General features: G+C 46.1%; 1 protein-coding gene across 1 annotated transcript; it reads right to left on the minus strand.

The window, feature by feature from the left end:
* Positions 1 to 10,385: 10,385 nt before the first annotated feature.
* On the minus strand, positions 10,386 to 11,022 carry EI90DRAFT_3130599 (uncharacterized protein; the record flags this gene model as incomplete). Its single annotated transcript, XM_039064319.1, has 3 exons — positions 10,386 to 10,395; positions 10,470 to 10,549; positions 10,606 to 11,022. The coding sequence occupies 3 exons, from the start codon at positions 11,020 to 11,022 to the stop codon at positions 10,386 to 10,388; spliced, it is 507 nt and encodes a 168-aa protein (XP_038911087.1).
* Positions 11,023 to 17,334: the final 6,312 nt, after the last annotated feature.

Consider the following 17,334-nt stretch of genomic DNA (forward strand, 5'->3'; position numbering starts at 1 on the left):
TGTTCCATTTAGGATCTAGGGTATGGTGTGGTGGTAGGGTACAAGTCAACTGCAAGGAACTAAAAAATATCAGTGTATCAAATGGGGTCAGGCTACAAACTAGATAACCAATAGCAAATGGGATAGAACCAAAATAATATGTTTTCTCCATCCTAGTAGCCCTACTAAGTTTCTATAAAAGGAAATTTCCCTTTATTGAATTTCCCTATATGGAAATAAGAGTTTGTAGTTGTTTGGGATTGTAGTGTGAAGTCTCTGGGGTAATGTGTCACTACCTCCAAAACCTTGCCTTTCACTCAACTGGCCAAGTTTTATCCACAAACAAAACATCTTGATCCACTCAATACATCTCCATAGCCACTTGGAGTTCTTCCATGGTCTCAGGATTGAATTTGCACTCATAGACAAAGCTTTGAAAGATGTGGTAGAACTCAAGGGGGCATTCCTTAACATGGAATGGTTAGATACTTGGGGGATAGTTGTTGTTAGAATGTGCAGATTCGGACGACTCCGGAATGGAATTGGAGACTTAGCATGGAAGGACCTCGGCCTCAGCGACTCAGGCGGAGCACTGTGCCATTGCTGGTTGTCCTAGGGGTCCCTAATTTCGGATCTAGCAGAGGGAAAGTCTCTTGGGGGGGAATTCCAGTCGATTTCGGACTGAGGTTACAAGTTACTAGGTACATTGTATATAAGGAGGGGTCCGGAATCAAAAGGAACAAGGGTAGGACAAAAGGAGACAAAGGGAGATGGAAAGAGGAACAACACCGAGGGTCAAGTGTTTGACTCAATGGTGTTTCCCAAAAGAGGAATGAAGGGCCAAGGCCCAAGGAGGAAGGAAGGAGGATGGGAGTCGGGAATGGCTAGCTGACTGAATAGAAGGAAGCAGCAGCCCAAATAGGAATGAGGGAGAATAGCGGAATTGAAATGGACAATGCAATAGTTGCAAGGTCCGGAGTAAGTCTGGAAAGTCCGAACTCGGAGGTTAAACTCCGGAATATTGGCAAACATAATTAAATGGAATGAGCTAACCAATACAATGGGTATAAGCGGAGGTGGGGTCAAAGTCCGAGGTCGGAGCTAAGACCGGAGGTTCCAGAGACGGAGACGCGAACGGGATTCTGGAGCAGAGGTCCGGAGTCGGGAGCATAGGTTTTGCATACTCGTCTGGATGGTGTCGAGGTTGAGGTCGGACCCGGAATGTTCCGGAGTTGGACCAAAGGTGGTGTCCAAGCCGGAGGTGGGATAACCTCTTGGGAGTCGGCAAGGAGAAGGTGACGGAAGGGAAGTAGGGCTCCGGAAGTCGGAGTTCGGAGTTCCGGGAGCCCGGAGCAGAGGTTGGGATTGTATGGATATGACAGTTGTAGGAGTTGGGTAGTTGACCCCAAACATGATGGAGATCATTGTTGATGTGGTCCACTGTACCATAGTGTCAGGGCACCACACCTGACCATATAGCCCTGGAACCCCCTTCCCTGGCCTCCTCCTATTTTCCTCATCTTCCCACATGCCACCTGTATTTTTATATATTTTTCTATGTGTACACACAGCTACAAGCCCACATGCAAACCTGTGGGAAAACTCACATGACAGATGCTGAAAGGCACTAGTGTGCAACCTCTTCCAGACAGACATTGCTGGGCTGACCAAGTTTACTTGGTTACACCATGTGACTTGTTCCCACAAGTTACACTTTCTTCTTATTTTGGTCATTTCAGACTTATCTGCAAAGATGACACATTCTTTTGAATTGGTTTCTTTTCCCTCAGTTCTCATGCATATAGCTTGAGACTGAGGTAAGTTACAACCTGTCATATCCATCCCCGGCCATCGACTTCCACTCCCTCCGATCCCTCCGGTCTACCTCTGCTCCTTCTTCACTAACCTCGGAGCTCCCATATTCCGCAATCTCCTTGGTACCCCTCGATGGTCACCACCCCCTCCTTTCAAGTTATTACCTATGCCTCCCTAAGTACGGAGCCCTGAAGGCTTCTGGACAGCTCCGATGTCTGCTAGCGCACTCCCACCTCTGCTGGGCAATACACTCGCTTGCCCTGCAAGCCCACCTTCAGGCCTATCCCTCCTTTCTGTTTCTGGGTTATTGCCTACCATTCCATTAACCCTGTAACCCGACTTGTCGGTAATATTCAATCGGCTAATGTCTAACCCCATTAGCTCCGCTCCGCCATTTGCAGGCCCGCCCTCGTTGTAACTATATATACTCAACTTGTACATAGGTTACACCTCAGTAATAAAATCGACTAGAGTTTACCCCCTTTCAGTTCTGGTTGCCAGTTAGTAAGTTAGGGCACGGACGTGTTACTTGGCACATCGCTCCTGGCATAAGTCGCTGAGGCTGAAGCCCTCCACCAAGGAGACATTCCTTCATCTCAACCTGGTCTCTGACAGACATGTAACTAGGCACAGCACTCCTGGTCTAAGTCGCTGAGGCCAAAGCCCTCCACCATGGGGATGTCTCCTTCATCCCACACCCAGTCTCTGACAGAGGGTCTCCCTCTGTGGTTGCTCCTCTCAGCAATGCTGTGCTGGACCCTTCCTGTCTCCTCTCCCTGAAGAGCAAGACAGGTGAGGTCAAATCTTTCAGTAAGTTAGCTAGCCTTGGAATATGCTATCAAGCTCATGCTCTCTAGATTCTGATGGCTCTAGGCCAGGAGAAGACAATTAACAGACATGGGAGCCACTGGGCCAAGTCATTCATGAACTCTCTGATTGGCAGACTTCACAGCCATTGGTTGTGCACCACCTCAAGGGGGTTGTCCATCTTCCTCTGGAAAAGCAACATGCACATTCTACCATCTCTGTTCATGATAAATGATCCCTTTATAGTCTCCTCAATGATCATGGAGTTGATCTTCCAGCTGATTACAACTCTTGGAGGACACCCATGCTGGCTGTAACAGGGTTGTTTACAGCTCTGCACCTCTGAAGATGGGGTTGGCACCATCCTGCATTGCATTGCAACAGTTGTGTTCAGCCACTTGTCATTGTTGTCAGTGACTCCCCTCCTTGCATCACTGTTGTTTATGTCAAAGGAGTTTGTTGTTGTGAAGTTGTTGAATGCTGTTACCAGGATAAACCTGTGCACCACAAAAACATGGTTTCTACATATTTCAACATATAAAACACACACCATACACCCCAGGCTCTTCCCCAAGTCTTCTACCCACATATCCTGTATTTCCTTTTCATTTTCATTGCCAGCATCCCCCCAGTTTTGCAACTTCCCATGCAGACTACACTTCTGCATCCAATGGATTATCTGGAGGTCATCATCCCCTCCCCTGCTCATTGAGCATCACACTGACAAGTGTGGGTTACCCAACACAGCAAATTCATTGCATGAAACAAATCTGGCCTGTCATATCTTTTTGTTTACTGTGATGGTTCTCATTCTGTTTGAAATGGGGTAATCAGGACAGGCTACAGCATCATGATGGCTATGAAATTGTTGCGATGGGTGGTTCAATGGATGGGCCACTGGGATCAAGCAATGCTGAGATGAGGGCACTTTGTGCTGCAGCAAGGGAGATGAGGTATTTGTGCAAGGACAGGATGTTGACACAAGGCCTCCAACACATCTATATCTTCTCTGATTGTGTTAGGTCTATCAAGACTGTTGTGGGTCAGGTTGGGCAGTGTTAGAGACTGGATGTGAGACAAAGGAGATGTCTCCATGGTGGAGGGCTTCGGCCTCAGTGACTCAGACCAGGAGTGCTGTGCCTAGTTACACGTCCATGCCCTAATTTACTTACTGGCAGTGAGAATTAAAGGGGGATTAACTCTAGTCGATTTTATCACTAGGGTGTAACCTATCTACAAGTTAAGTATATATAGTTACAGCAAGGGTGGGCCCATGAATGGTGGGACTGAGCAGAGTGGAGCTAACAGAGTTAAACATTAGCCAACTGAATATTACTGATGAGTCGGGTTACAGGGTTAGTGGAATGGCAGGCTATAACCCAGAAACGGAAAGGAGGGATAGGCCCAAAGGTAGACTTGCAGGGCAAGCAAGTGAATTGCCCAGTGGGGGCGGGAGTGTGCTAGTGGATGTCGGAGCTGTCCAAAGGCCTTTGGGGTTCCATACTTAGGGAGGCTTAGGTAATATATTGAATTGAGGGGGTGGTGACCATTGAGGGAGTTGGAGGTGATTGTGGAATATGGGGCTCTGAGGTTAGTGATGAAGGAGCGGAGGTAGTCCGGAAGGATCAGAGGTAGTGGAGGATGATGGCCATAGATGGATATGACAGGCAGGCTGTCAGGGCACACACCCTGACTAGCCCAGACCTAGACCCAGATCCAGACCTGCATCTGCCCACTGTGCTTCCCACATGAGCACCCCACCCCTCATGTGACTTCTGGATATCTCTGGAAGTTTTCATGGTCCTGTGGGAAAGTGAGAAGCTTACCTTCTTCTCACTTTCTTACCCACAGTAGTACTGTGCCCTGAGATGGGGCTGTGGGCCATAGAGAGGGGTCATGGGGGCCTGGGGGTTGTCCCCTGACACAGGCCCAATGTTTGCAGGAGTTGGATACATGTAGGGCAATTGTTGTACAACAGGATTGGTATTGTTGTCATCATCAAATGGTTCCCTGCTCATTCTGGTGTGGTTGGTCCTGAGTGAGCAGATGAAATCATGAAGATATTGGCTTTGTAAATAATGCCCTTCATCAGCAAACTTGGTAGGGAGCTCTGAGAGCTCTGTGAGTAAATTGAGTCTTTTTGCTGTGCACCCTCTACACATTGGGTGCATCAGCAAACCTGAATGCAGAGGTCTGAGAGCTTCAGTCCTTTGAAATTGCAGGTCCCATTCTCTGAGAGCTCTGAAAAGTAGTCAAAGCTCTGAGAGCTCATAGAGCTATATTTGCACACAGGGGACTATTATCTATATGAGCTCCCTGAGTGTTTAATTTACCTGATATCAAAATTAAAATTTAAGAGCATTGACCTTGATTGGGTGACCACGAGGGTCCTTTTTGCTTAATCCTTACATAAATAGTCCACCCAGGGCTGAGTTATGTCCCCTTGTGCTAGACTCGTCTCTAGGCTGGGCAACCCTTCCACTTCAGGGCTGAATGCCTTGGGCATCCAGGACAGTCCTGACAGTGGATCCACGTTAGAATGCGCCAAACCCAGGCAGTGTACTATAATCATGTTCAGGAATGCTGCAAAAACTAATCCCCAAGCTGCTAGATGGCAGTTGTAATTCTTGAAGGTCCTGGCTGTTATAGGAATGGACCTAGAATCTTATGGTCCGTGACTATGAACAATCAAACCCTTGGTCCCTGCACCTTTATTTCGCTGTCAAACCCCATGCCAAGCTTTCCCACTGGGTTTTGGTGCTGGCTGGGGAATTTGTTGAGTTTCAAGGGACTTCCCTTGACCATTGTGACTTTTATATTAGATAGTTAGAAGTCATATGATGTGTAAGGCAGATGCCGAAAAATGCTTTCTCATTATCGAATACATAACCCAAAAACCTTGTACCGCAATTGTAACATCCTCACCATTGTGCCACCACTGTAAACTCAACCTGTAACCTTGGAACCATGTCCACCTCCCTATTCATCCTCTCCATGACAAAACCGCAACGAGGAGGGCATTCCCACGCCCAACCTCCTGCTACCCGCTCCCACCAGTCCACCGGGTGGTTGAGCAATCACTCCCATCCAACCAGAAGTTCCCTATCAGGAACTGTAGCCTATCCCACCTCCTTAGGAGAGGGATATGGTCCAGGCAGCTCCAGGATGCCTGGCCACACACCCGCGGGTCCCACTTCCCACGGTCACCCACTACCGTGCACTGGTCCACCAACCCGCTTTCCCCAACAACTCCTGCTACCGGTACGCTCCCATGAGCGCCAAGTCACCGATAGCCACCATCTGGGTGACTCCCTTTGGGAGTCCCAGTATCCCTCACTACCGGCATGCTCCATTGAGCGCCAAGTCACCGTTAGCCAAACACTCCCAGCACACCCGCTACCGGCACGCTCCCAGGAGCGCCAAGTCCCCATTAGCAGACAGCCAGGTGGCTCCCTCAAGGAGCCCTCATCATACTCGCTACCGGTACGCTCCCAGGAGCGCCAAGTTACCGTTGGCCGACCCACAGGTTGTACTTCCGTACACTCTTCCTATTCCGCTCTCCCTCCGATGGCTACGCAGCCACCTCCATCAGTGAGTCGAACGGCTCAGGTTGGGTTCCCCGGAACCCATTCCCGTAACAGTGATGAACTCTGGGATCATTGTTCATTTGGGGATGTGCACTTGAGATCTTTGTGCCTGCCTGAGTGTTTTGGCTAATTCTCCTTGTTGTACATTAGTCTTTGAAACTCAGGATGTTAGAATTGAAATGATTAATAGAGCTGTACGCACGGACTCAGTCTCTAACTTGAGAACTAATAACATTGTAACTCTTTACCTGTATGCACGGACTATAACACGGAGAGTACAGTCAGTTATACGAAAGTTAAAAACAACAAAAGGGATATCACCTCAGTCTCTAACTTGAGAACTGAGGGAAAGGGAAAAAACCTAGCGCCCCGCGCCATTTATACAACGAGTACTAATATCGCTTGCAATCGCGACACATGGTCGTCGGCAAGGGTTAATGCATAGAACAGAAAGAGTAGGCGGAAAAGGGTATCAGCAGTGATCCCATCAACACCGTGTCAGACAAACTAATAAGGTAAATAGATCGTCGTTAACCACAATGATTTCCAACAAGAATTACTAGGAAACAGAACCCCTGCAGAGCTTTTCTCTTGCTGGAACTTTTCTGTGAATTTACTGTGATTCCTTTGTTGGATCTGTCACTCAGGCTTTCTGAGAAATAATTCTTTTATTTAAGTTGACTTTAGTCGATCCCTGTAAGGCCTGAGAAGGCTGCACATGCTTTCCCATTTTATTCCATTTATATCTTGCTGAGATCGCACGCAAAAGCATGCTTGTTTACTATTTACCAAGCTGCATGCATTTGCCGACTCCATGTCATGACCCAACACATCCATCACATCCATCAACACGCCCTAGTGCCACTTGGCCCGTCCTGCCCGCTAACATCATCATCCGTCCATCTGTCCATCCGTCCACCTGTCACCATCATCCACACTTCCTCCCCTGTGTGCATACCTCCCAACCAAGGTTGCCTGCTCGAGTGGTTCTTTGTTGTCCGCCCACCAACCGGACAGCTTGCTAGACGGCTGGATGGCCTTTTCTCTTTTGTTCGCTTGCAGACTATTGTTCCTCCTTTGCCACTCGTTGTTCTTGCTTGCCTTTTGTTGACCAAGTTTGCGGATATTAACTATTTGTCTCTTTCTTCATTCATTAATATTGCGCTTGATCCGCCACTCCTTCCAGGCCAGCCCATTTAGTTACTTGTGCATATAACCTGTGTAGGTTACACCAGATGTACCTCAGTTCGTATATTGACTTGGATTTCCCCCCCTAGTCTCTTCTCTACATCGTAAGGCTTCTGTCTGAAATTGGGACAACAACGTAAGAACGAAGTGCAGCGCACTCCACCTGAGTCACTGAAGCTGAAGTCCTGCCCCTCCAACCTTACGAGCCTGGACAACTTTGCATGCTTTGCAGATCATCCGGATACGCGTCCGACATGTTCCTGACACTCCGGCATACACTTGTACATATGTATATAAAGTAGCATGGAGGGTAGACTGGCTCTTTAGCCTTTATTACTCCCCAGTTGATAATATAGCTTCATATGTTATTTCTCCTACAACGCTACTCAATATTTCCATTATTTGATTTAGTTGGATACAAAAATTCCCATCACAAGGGGGCACAGCAGCGATTCTAGTTACGTGCTAAATTTTTGATCCACTATGATAATTTCCCCCATTCATTTATATTTACCTCTCTGTGCCTAATTGGACACTTGTTATTTGGGGCTGCCTATTGAGCCATTTGCATGCCCTGAGAGTAATTTTGTACTGAGGAGAGAGCGAAGATTTGGCAGTGCAGTGGCAGTGAGGTCAGACTTAGTGTACAGAGTAGCAACAGTGTCAGCACCTTTGCTTGTAGTGAGTGGGAGTGCAGTGGTAGTACAGCCAGAGCCAGCATCAAAGTGCCGACAGTGTCAGCACTTCTGCATGAGAGGGTGCATATTGAGTGGCAGTGCAGTGGCAGTGGAGTCAGAGCCAGCATCCAAAGTGCCAACAGTGTCAGCACTTTTGCTTGAGATCTTCATAGTAGGTGGCAGTGCAACCCTACCCAACCCTAGCAATCCTAGTGTCCAGGTGCCAACAGTGTCGGCACTTCTGCTTGAGAGGCTGCATATTGAGTGGCAGTGCAGTGGCAGTGAGGTCAGACCTAGCATCCAGAGTGCCGACAGTGTCAGCACTTCTCCATGAGAGGCTGCATAGTAAGTGGCAGTGCAGTGGCAGTACAGCTAGAGCCAGCATCCAGAGTGCCGACAGTGTCAGCACTTCTGCATGAAGTTCTTCATAGTAGGTGGCAGTGCAACCCTACCCAACCCCAGCAGTCCTAGTGTTCAGAGTGCTGACACTATCAGCACTTCTGCTTGAGAGGCTACATAGTGAGTGGCAGTGCAGTGGCAGTACAGCCAGAGCCAGCATCCAAAGTGCCAACAGTGTTGGCACTTCTCCATGAGAGGCTGCATAGTAAGTGGCAGTGCAGTGGCAGTACAGTCAGAGCCAGCATCCAGAGTGCTGACAGTGTCAGCACTTCTCCATGAGAGGCTGCATAGTAAGTGGCAGTGCAGTGGCAGTACAGCTAGAGCCAGCATCCAAAGTGCCGACAGTGTCAGCACTTCTCCATGAGAGCCTCTATAGTAGGTGGCAGTGCAGTGGCAGTACAGCTAGAGCCAGCATCCAAAGTGCTGACAGTGTCAGCACTTCTGCATGGGAGGCTGCATAGTGAGTGGCAGTGCAGCAGCAGTGCAGCCAGAGCCAGCATCCAAAGTGCTGACAGTGTCAGCACTTCTCCTTGAGAGCCTCCATAGTAGGTGGCAGTCAGACCCAGCATCCATCCAGCCTCCAGCCTCCCAGCATCCCAGCATCCCAGCACGCCAGCCTCCAGAGTCCAGCATCCAGTCCCCACTCCAACTCCCAACATCCCAAAGGTCAAGCACCCAAAAAATGGAATCGAGCACCCAAGTCCAAAAAATCACCCTATAACCCAACGTCCCAGTGCACCTGCCTTCACCAGCTGGTCTGCTCAATCATTCCCCTGGATACCACAGTGAGCTGGAGACCAGCACACTACCACGTCAAGACCTTGGTTATCCTGCAGTACCGCTTTTATGTTGTCCTGGAACTCTTCAACGTAATCTCAGCCCAGGCGCGGATTCGGCTGCATCATGCGTTCGATGGAACCTACATCATCTGCGAAGAAGATGACGTGGGCTGGTAGCTGGGTCGCTTTGGGATCCTCGAAGACACATTGCATCTCCTCCAAGGCCACCTGTAGCCCCATCATTTCCCCCTCAAAACACTCAACGCCCACTCCCATCGCCCCTTTCTGCTGAAATACCACCGCGCGGTTGGAATAGCCAACCACGCCATACCCTGTCTTCCTGACCCCATTGTCCCAAAGTTGCGAGCCATCGCTGTACACGAACAGGTATGAAGGGTTGCGCTCATGTTGAGCGATGTACTCACCTACATCTCTCTTGGACATGAAGGCTGAGAGTTATGAGTGGAAGGGTCTTAGACGTTAGCAACAAGCTCAGGGAGGACACTAGGGTCATGGATGGTGTCTTTGCCACTTGGATGTAACTTCTTCTTACTCCTTCATGGGTCTATTCAGTACTAACTTGTTATGTACAAGCTATTTTCTATTTTATATGGATTGGAAATGAAATGAATGGAATGGGGAATGTAAACGGGCTGTTAGACAACTGTGAATAAGGAATGCCCAATTGGGAACAAAGAAACAATAAAAGAAATATGAATGAATGGAGAAAATATGACAACGAGCCATCATGAGATGCGATTGATGATTAATGACAACTTTGCCATACTCACCACAAGCTCAACATTCCATGCACAAGTAAGGGAACTGTGGTGAAAGGAGTTGAAAAGAACATATGAATGGTTGGAGGGATCTTCTTTTGGCCAGTCCATGAGGTAGATGGACATGGGATCTAGCCATGCATGAATCTGTTGATAATGATGATTAGATCACAGTGTTGGGTGTTGAGGGTTGTACAAGCATTTGAAAACACTACTACAACCTGGGTGGAGTGATAGGTATAGTGATGATTTAGATCATAGTAGTGCTCGTGAACATGAGTACAACCTCAGATGATCAATGTTAATTATGACCATATGGGTGAGGGAAAGATTGTACAAGTGTTCACAAACACTACTATTGATAGGTAGGGTGATTTAGATCGTACTAGTGCTCATGAACATGAGTATGACCTCAGATGATCAATGTTATTATGACCATGGGTGAGGGCAAGATCATACTAGTGTTCATGAACATAATTATGACCACGGTTGACAAAGGCAGGAGAAATATTGGGTATGAATATGGGGGTCAGATCATACTAGGGTTCACAAACAAAAGTATGACCATGGTCTAATATGGCAGGAGTTCACATACCTCTTGGAAACACATCTCATACTTTGCAGTCAAATCTTCAAATTTTGCGATGAGCCCAGTGGTCATCAGCACCATGGGAATGTTGTAGATATGTCTGGAGAACAGGACATTGAAGTGGTTGAGTACAGCCGAAGCAACATGGGGGCTCAACCTGGTACCAGTGTGTTGAATAATCTCCTCAACTGCCTTTCGGACTTCTGCAATGTAAATGTCATACCGCTGACATTGCTTTGGCATTGATACTTGAAAAATGTCATCTGGATAAACACAAAGACCAATTTTGTTTTTTCCACCAGGAAGTGTGGCAAGACCAGATTTGAGCTCTGCCTCCTGGACAGCATTCCAGAATTGGATGGTATAAAATGAATCCAAATCTGGCAAGCTCTGCTCTTGGTTTGTGATGTAGTCAATGGTCATCTCGTCAATAGAGTTCTTTGATGACTCCCAAGCTGCAGCTGACTTTGCCTTCTGATACTTGGTAGTGTTGATAATCCAATATGTTTTCTTCCATCCTAGTAGCCCTACTAGGTTTCTATAAAAGGAAATTTCCCTTTATGGGATTTCCCTATATGGAAATAAGGGTTTGTAGTTGTTTGGGATTGTAGTGTGAAGTCTCTGGGATAATGTGTACCTCCAAAATCTTGCCTTGCACTCAAATTTTATCCACAAACAAAATGTCTTGATCCACTCAATACATCTCCCCAGCCACTTGGAGTTCTTCCATGGTCTCAACATCAGCAAACTTGGTAGGAAGCTTTGGAAATGCATGTTAAATGGCCAGCATCATTACTTGAAAAGCTCTATCTGCTTAGTTATTTTGGCACCAGTAGTGCAAAGATAATATGGATATATTGTGTGTGTAAAATGGCCATTGTCATTGCTCTGAAAGCTCTATGAGCTCTATGAGCTCAGTGGGCTCATAGAGCTCATATACCTTTTGTGTTTACTAAAATCAGCATCTTATTTGTTTTTGCTATTTACAAAATTTGAGGAAAACTCTGAAATTCAAAAATTTGCACTTTATCTTTCATCTCATTTCTTGCTCAAAACTCAACCAATTTTGATGATTCTATGTGAATTGGAAAGCACACAATGTAACCATGCATGTTATGTAGGGTATAAATCAGTTTTAAAAAAGTGTTCCAAATGAAGTAAATTAAAAATACCACCCAATAAAGCAAACAAAAAGCTGATGTATTCTTCAGATATCATCCAAGCCTTTGACACCAAATTTCCCATGGTCAAAAAGCCATGGTTATTTGGCTCACCAAAACATGGTGGGAGACTTTTCTAACACTGAAACATACAATGCTACATTGCCCCACTTTGGCACTATCCAATGCACATTGAATTATCAAAAAAGTGTTTAATTTTTTTCCAATTATTCCTAATTTCCTGAAATATCTCTCCCTAACTTATCCCAAAATTTCTGATTTTCCCCCTAATTTCCCCTGATTTTTTGGACATTCTCCATTTTTAGAAAGTCCCCCATTTTCTGAAATTTCCTTAATTTTCCCTGACTTTTTTCAAGTTTTTAGAAACCCCCCAGTTCCCCCTCATTTTCCTCCCATTTTCCCCTTCATCCCCCCCCCTCAATTTCCCCCCCATCCCCCCCTTCAATTTTCCCTCCATTCCCCCCTCCAAATTTCCCCTCATTCCCCCCCCATTCCCTCCTCAATTTTTTCCCTCATTCCCCCCCCCAATTCCCTCCTCAATTTCCCCCCATTCCCCCCCTCATTCAGATTAACTGGATGTATATCCCTTAATTTGGCTATATACCCTTGGTGTGTAGTGCTGCATTGGGGGCTGAAAGTTAAGCTCAGTTTGTTCAGTTTCCTGTAAGGTAGGGACTTGGCTGTGTGTCATATCCATACATACTTGATCCCAATCCTGGAGTCCCATCTTCACCACCTCCGGAGTCCTACCCTATCTCCATCCACTCCGATACTCACCTCGGACCAAACATCACTCCTCTCGCCACCCTCCTCCTCTTACTCCTCACAACACCTCCATCCTTCCGTCACTCTCCTACCCTACTTCCATCCGCTCCGATACTCACCTTCGGACCTGACACCTTTCCTCTCCCCCGCTCCTCTCTTCTCTCTCCTCCCTCTGACCCTCTTCTGCCAAACCTCCAGCAAGTTACGACCTTCCACCATTGTCTTGTACCCTGTACTCAGACACCACTTGTACCTTCGCTCCAAGATTCTGTCATAGTTCCAACCTCGGACTTTGACTCCACCTCGGCTTAAGTCCATTGCATTGGTGACCTCATACTACATAAACACCATTGCCAACATTCCTCAGACTTTCAACCCTGCCTCCGTAACCTCCATAAGCTCTGCGACCTCCAAGCTCCATGGATCATACCTGGCACTTTTGCCACTTGTAATGTATCTTTCATGCTTTCCCCTCATCCTTATTTGGACTGCTGCTTCTTCCCATTCTAGCCAGTTAGTCATCATCCCCATTTCACCTCCTCTTCCTGCCCCTCTGGGCTTTTCCCTCCCTATCTCCTTTCGGATGTACCACAGGTTCTAAACCTATGACCTTCAGTGCTGCTCCGCTTTCGTCTTCCCTTTGTCCTGTTCGGACACCTTTGTTCCGATTCGAACCCTCTTTGTTTCCTTGTGCTTTCGCCCTCTCCATTATATACTGGCACGTGTACATACTTGTTTTAGGCCCTTAGTCTAAAATCGACCTGAAATGCCCCCTAGAGACTTCCTGCTCACCACCTCTGAAATTAAGGATCAAATGGACAAACAGCAATGGCACAGCGCTCTGCATGAGTCGCTGAGGCCAAGGTCCCTCCTTGCTAAGTCTCCGGTTCCCCTCCAGAATCGTCCACCCTCGCCCAGTTCTAACACTGTGACTCATCACTTGATGCCAGAGTCAATGCTCTTAAATTTTAATTTTGATATTGGGTAAATTAAACACTCAGGGAGCTCATATAGATAATAGTCCCCTGTGTGCAAATATAGCTCTATGAGCTCTCAGAGCTGTCGGAAAAGTTGCAGATTCGCTGCATCACATGACATGCATTGCAACACATTGCAATGCATCTCAATAAATTACAATGCTTTGGCTCACTGTTACAACAAGTGTACCAAATGTCATTGCACATTATATGACATCGCAAATGACCTCCATATTTGTGTAGCAACAAACAAAATACTCTATTCAAGTTTGAATGGATATTGTACACTGTTACCAAGCATAAAATTGTGTGTGGAAGGAAAATAGCCCAAAACAATTACCTACAATGTAGTCACAGTATCAATACAACAGAAACAAAAAGTAAGATCATGTGAGTTTGGTTAGTGAGTCACATGTCGTTGTAACTCCAACATCATTTTGGGAAATGCTGAACACAGGGTGTTACAGGAATGGGTTCCAGGGAACCCAACCTGAACCATTCGGCTCACTAATGGAGGTGGCTGCATAGCCATTGGAGGGAGAGCAGAATGGGATGAGTGTCTGGAAGTACAACCTGTGGGTTGGCCAACAGTAACTTGGCACTCCTGGGAGCATACCGGTAGCGAGTATGATGTGGGCTCCTTGAGGGAGCCACCTGGCTGTCTGCTAACAGGGACTTGGCACTCCTGGGAGCATGCCGGTAGCGGGTGTGCTGGGAGTGGTCAGCTAGTGGTGACTTGGTGCTCAATGGAGCGTACCGGTAGTGCAGGATACTGGGACTCCCAAAGGGAGTCACCCAGTTGGTGGCTATTGGTGACTTGGCGCTCACAGGAGCGTACTGGTAGCGGGAGTTGTTGGGGAAAGCGGTGTAGGAATATAAAAGTTGCAACACTAAAACAACCAGAAACCATCACAGAAAATTGGATAAAAATCATACAACCTCCGCGGACCAGAAATAAAAATAGTAATAAAATCATAACTCAACAAAAATGAATTGAAATAAAATATCGGAAAAATACTGAAGAACAGAGTCGATGGATTGAGTATCTACGCGAACTTTCAAGTCTAGGGATTAAAAGATGGTTCAGAAAATGAAGAAAAACAGCAAATAAACTCACATGAAAACAAAAACAAGGTTTCCTGTATCAAATAAAATATTAGAAATTCGTGGTAACGTGGGAAAATAGTTTTACGAACGTACGAAACGAATGACAAAGAGAAATCGGAAGAAAATCAAGGAATTCACATAATGAAAAATGGTCGGGTACGAGGAAAAGATGAAAGAATTGGAAATATCTATACGAGGAAAATAGGAGAAAATATGAATCTTTGTCGGTCTTAAAGAGTTGAAGTATAGGTCTGTGTACAAAAAGATTTCATGTTAAAATCTGAAGAATTGAGGGAGAAATGGATTTAACAAGATTAAAAAACACTTGCAGAGAAGACTGGCTCAAACATCCTGAGTTTGTGGTAAAAACGGATGAGCTAGAAATGCGAAACTAAAGAGTTTGAGTCCAGGAACAAGGCATAATTTATCCAGAATTAATCGTAGGAAAATGGATGAGCTAATGCCAAAGCAATCTGGAGAACCTCAAAATTAAATCTTGAAAAATTCATATCTTCATAAATAATCCTCGTAGTTTACTGTTGTTTATACCGACAGAAAGCTACACTCTTAAGCTAACAAATAACCCCATGACATGTGACTTAGAATAAAGTGAGTAAACAAGGGTAAACAAGGTCATGATGGGTGTTAGGCAATGCAATTGGCTAATTCCCACACCAAAACTTCCAGAAAGTTCTAGAAGCAGAATGGGATGCTGATCGCTTACATAAGAGGATTGCTAAGCTCAATATAAGATTACTCAGCAATGTAAATAGTAAAGTGACATGTGAAAACAGAGCCCTTAGGAAAGGTATAAAAGACCGCATTTTCTGGTCTGACCCCTCTTCCTTCTTTACTCCTCTCCCCTACGTGCTCTGGCTCATAGGTCATAAGGCGTCCTAATAAAAATTAAGTTTTATTAGTATAAGTGTGCAGTTCAGATCACATCTGAGTAAAAGTGATCAACCCTCAGTAAAAAGTTAAGAAGAAGTTAAGAAATAGTGACGTTGAGTCAAGTCGGTTGGAGTCGCTCCGAGTTAAAAGTGACAAGACAGAGGTGAAACGACTGAAAATAGTAGGTCTATAGCGCGATTTTCGTGTGGAACAATCAGGTAGACAAGTGAATTGAACCCTGAGAATTTCATACACACACAAATAATCAGTAACACATACAAATATCAATACACAAAGCAACCAAAACGCTACAGTGGTTGAGTTAAAGTACCAATACTAACATATAAGTATCAGAAGAAAGAACAGCCTTTTATAGGATTTCTGTTCTCCTCCTTCAGCGGGCTGGTGGACCAGTGCATGGTAGTGGGTGACTGTGGGAAGCAGGACCCACGGGTGTGTGGCCAGGCATCCTGGAGCTGCCTGGACCATATCCCTCTCCTAAGGAGTTGGGATAGGTTACAGTTCCTGATAGGGAACTTCTGGTTGGATGGGAGTGACTGCTCAACCACCCAGTGGACTGGTGGGAGTGGGCAGCAGGAGGTTGGGTGTGGGAATGCCCTCCTCATTGTGGTTTTGTCATGGAGAGGATGAATAGGGAGGTGGACATGGTTCCAGGGTTACAGGTCGAGTTTACAGTGGTGGCACAATGGTGAGGATGTTACAATCACAGTACAAGGTTTGCGGGTTATGTATTCGATAATGAGAAAACATCTCGGCAATTACCATACATGTCATATGACTTGTATCTATCTAATACAAATGTTATAACGGCCAAAGGAAGTCCCTTGGAAATCAACAAATCCCCCAGTGTCAGGGGACCCAGGGTCCCCATGACCCCTCTCTCTATAGCCCACAGCCCAATCTGTAACAGCCTAGTCTCAAGGCACAACTACTGTGGGTAAGAAAGTGAGAAGAAGGTTAACTTCTCACTTTCCCACAGTGGCCCCAATATGGTGAAAACTTCCGGGGATACCCAGAAGTCACATGAGGTGGGATCCGGGGTCGGATCATGCGGCGCACGGAGTGTGCGGTGCAGGAAGTGCGTGGGAAGTGGAGTGGGTCTGGATGCGGGTCCGGGTCCGGGCTAGGTCAGGGTATGTGCCCTGACACCCAGCCAGCACCAAAACCCAGTGGGAAAGCTTGGCATGGGGTTTGGCAAAGAATGAAGTGAGAAGAGGTAAGAAATATCTTACCTGTGTGCCTGGTCTATAGGAGTCTAGGCCCATTTCCATAGCAAGGGGCCTCAAGGTCTGGTTGCCTGTCATGGACCATAAGATTCTCCATTCCCATAACAGAGGGTACAGGGGGGGTTCATGAGAGAGGGCAAAACCTATTTTCAGATGACCTTTTAGATTAAGTTATGTACAGTGAGAAATCAGTGAAGAGTGTATGTTATGAGAAGGAATGTTGGAATACAAGTCACATGATTAGACTGAACTGGGAATATTCTACAGGTTACTAGGTGCCTGTGTAAGCCCTGGGCATAGAAGAGCCTGGAATGTATAGATATGGGCACTGGAGTGCCATGTGTATTTAGTTATATTTCTTTCTATATTACAGTTCTCCAATAAACTGTTGCAATGTTTTTCACTTTTCAACTCATCACCTTATAGCAAAATGAAAATGTACTTGAAATTTTCAAAAAAAAGTTCAAAACATGGGAAAGTATCTCATCTCAAGATCTGCCAATTATGTAAGCAATATTCACATTTTTGGTAATGTTATGTAATTTACAAACTACCCAGGTCATTGCA

Source organism: Cantharellus anzutake (genome assembly GCF_015039405.1).
Source record: "Cantharellus anzutake strain C23 chromosome Unknown EI90scaffold_67, whole genome shotgun sequence".
In the NCBI taxonomy this organism is placed as follows: Eukaryota; Fungi; Basidiomycota; class Agaricomycetes; order Cantharellales; family Hydnaceae; genus Cantharellus; species Cantharellus anzutake.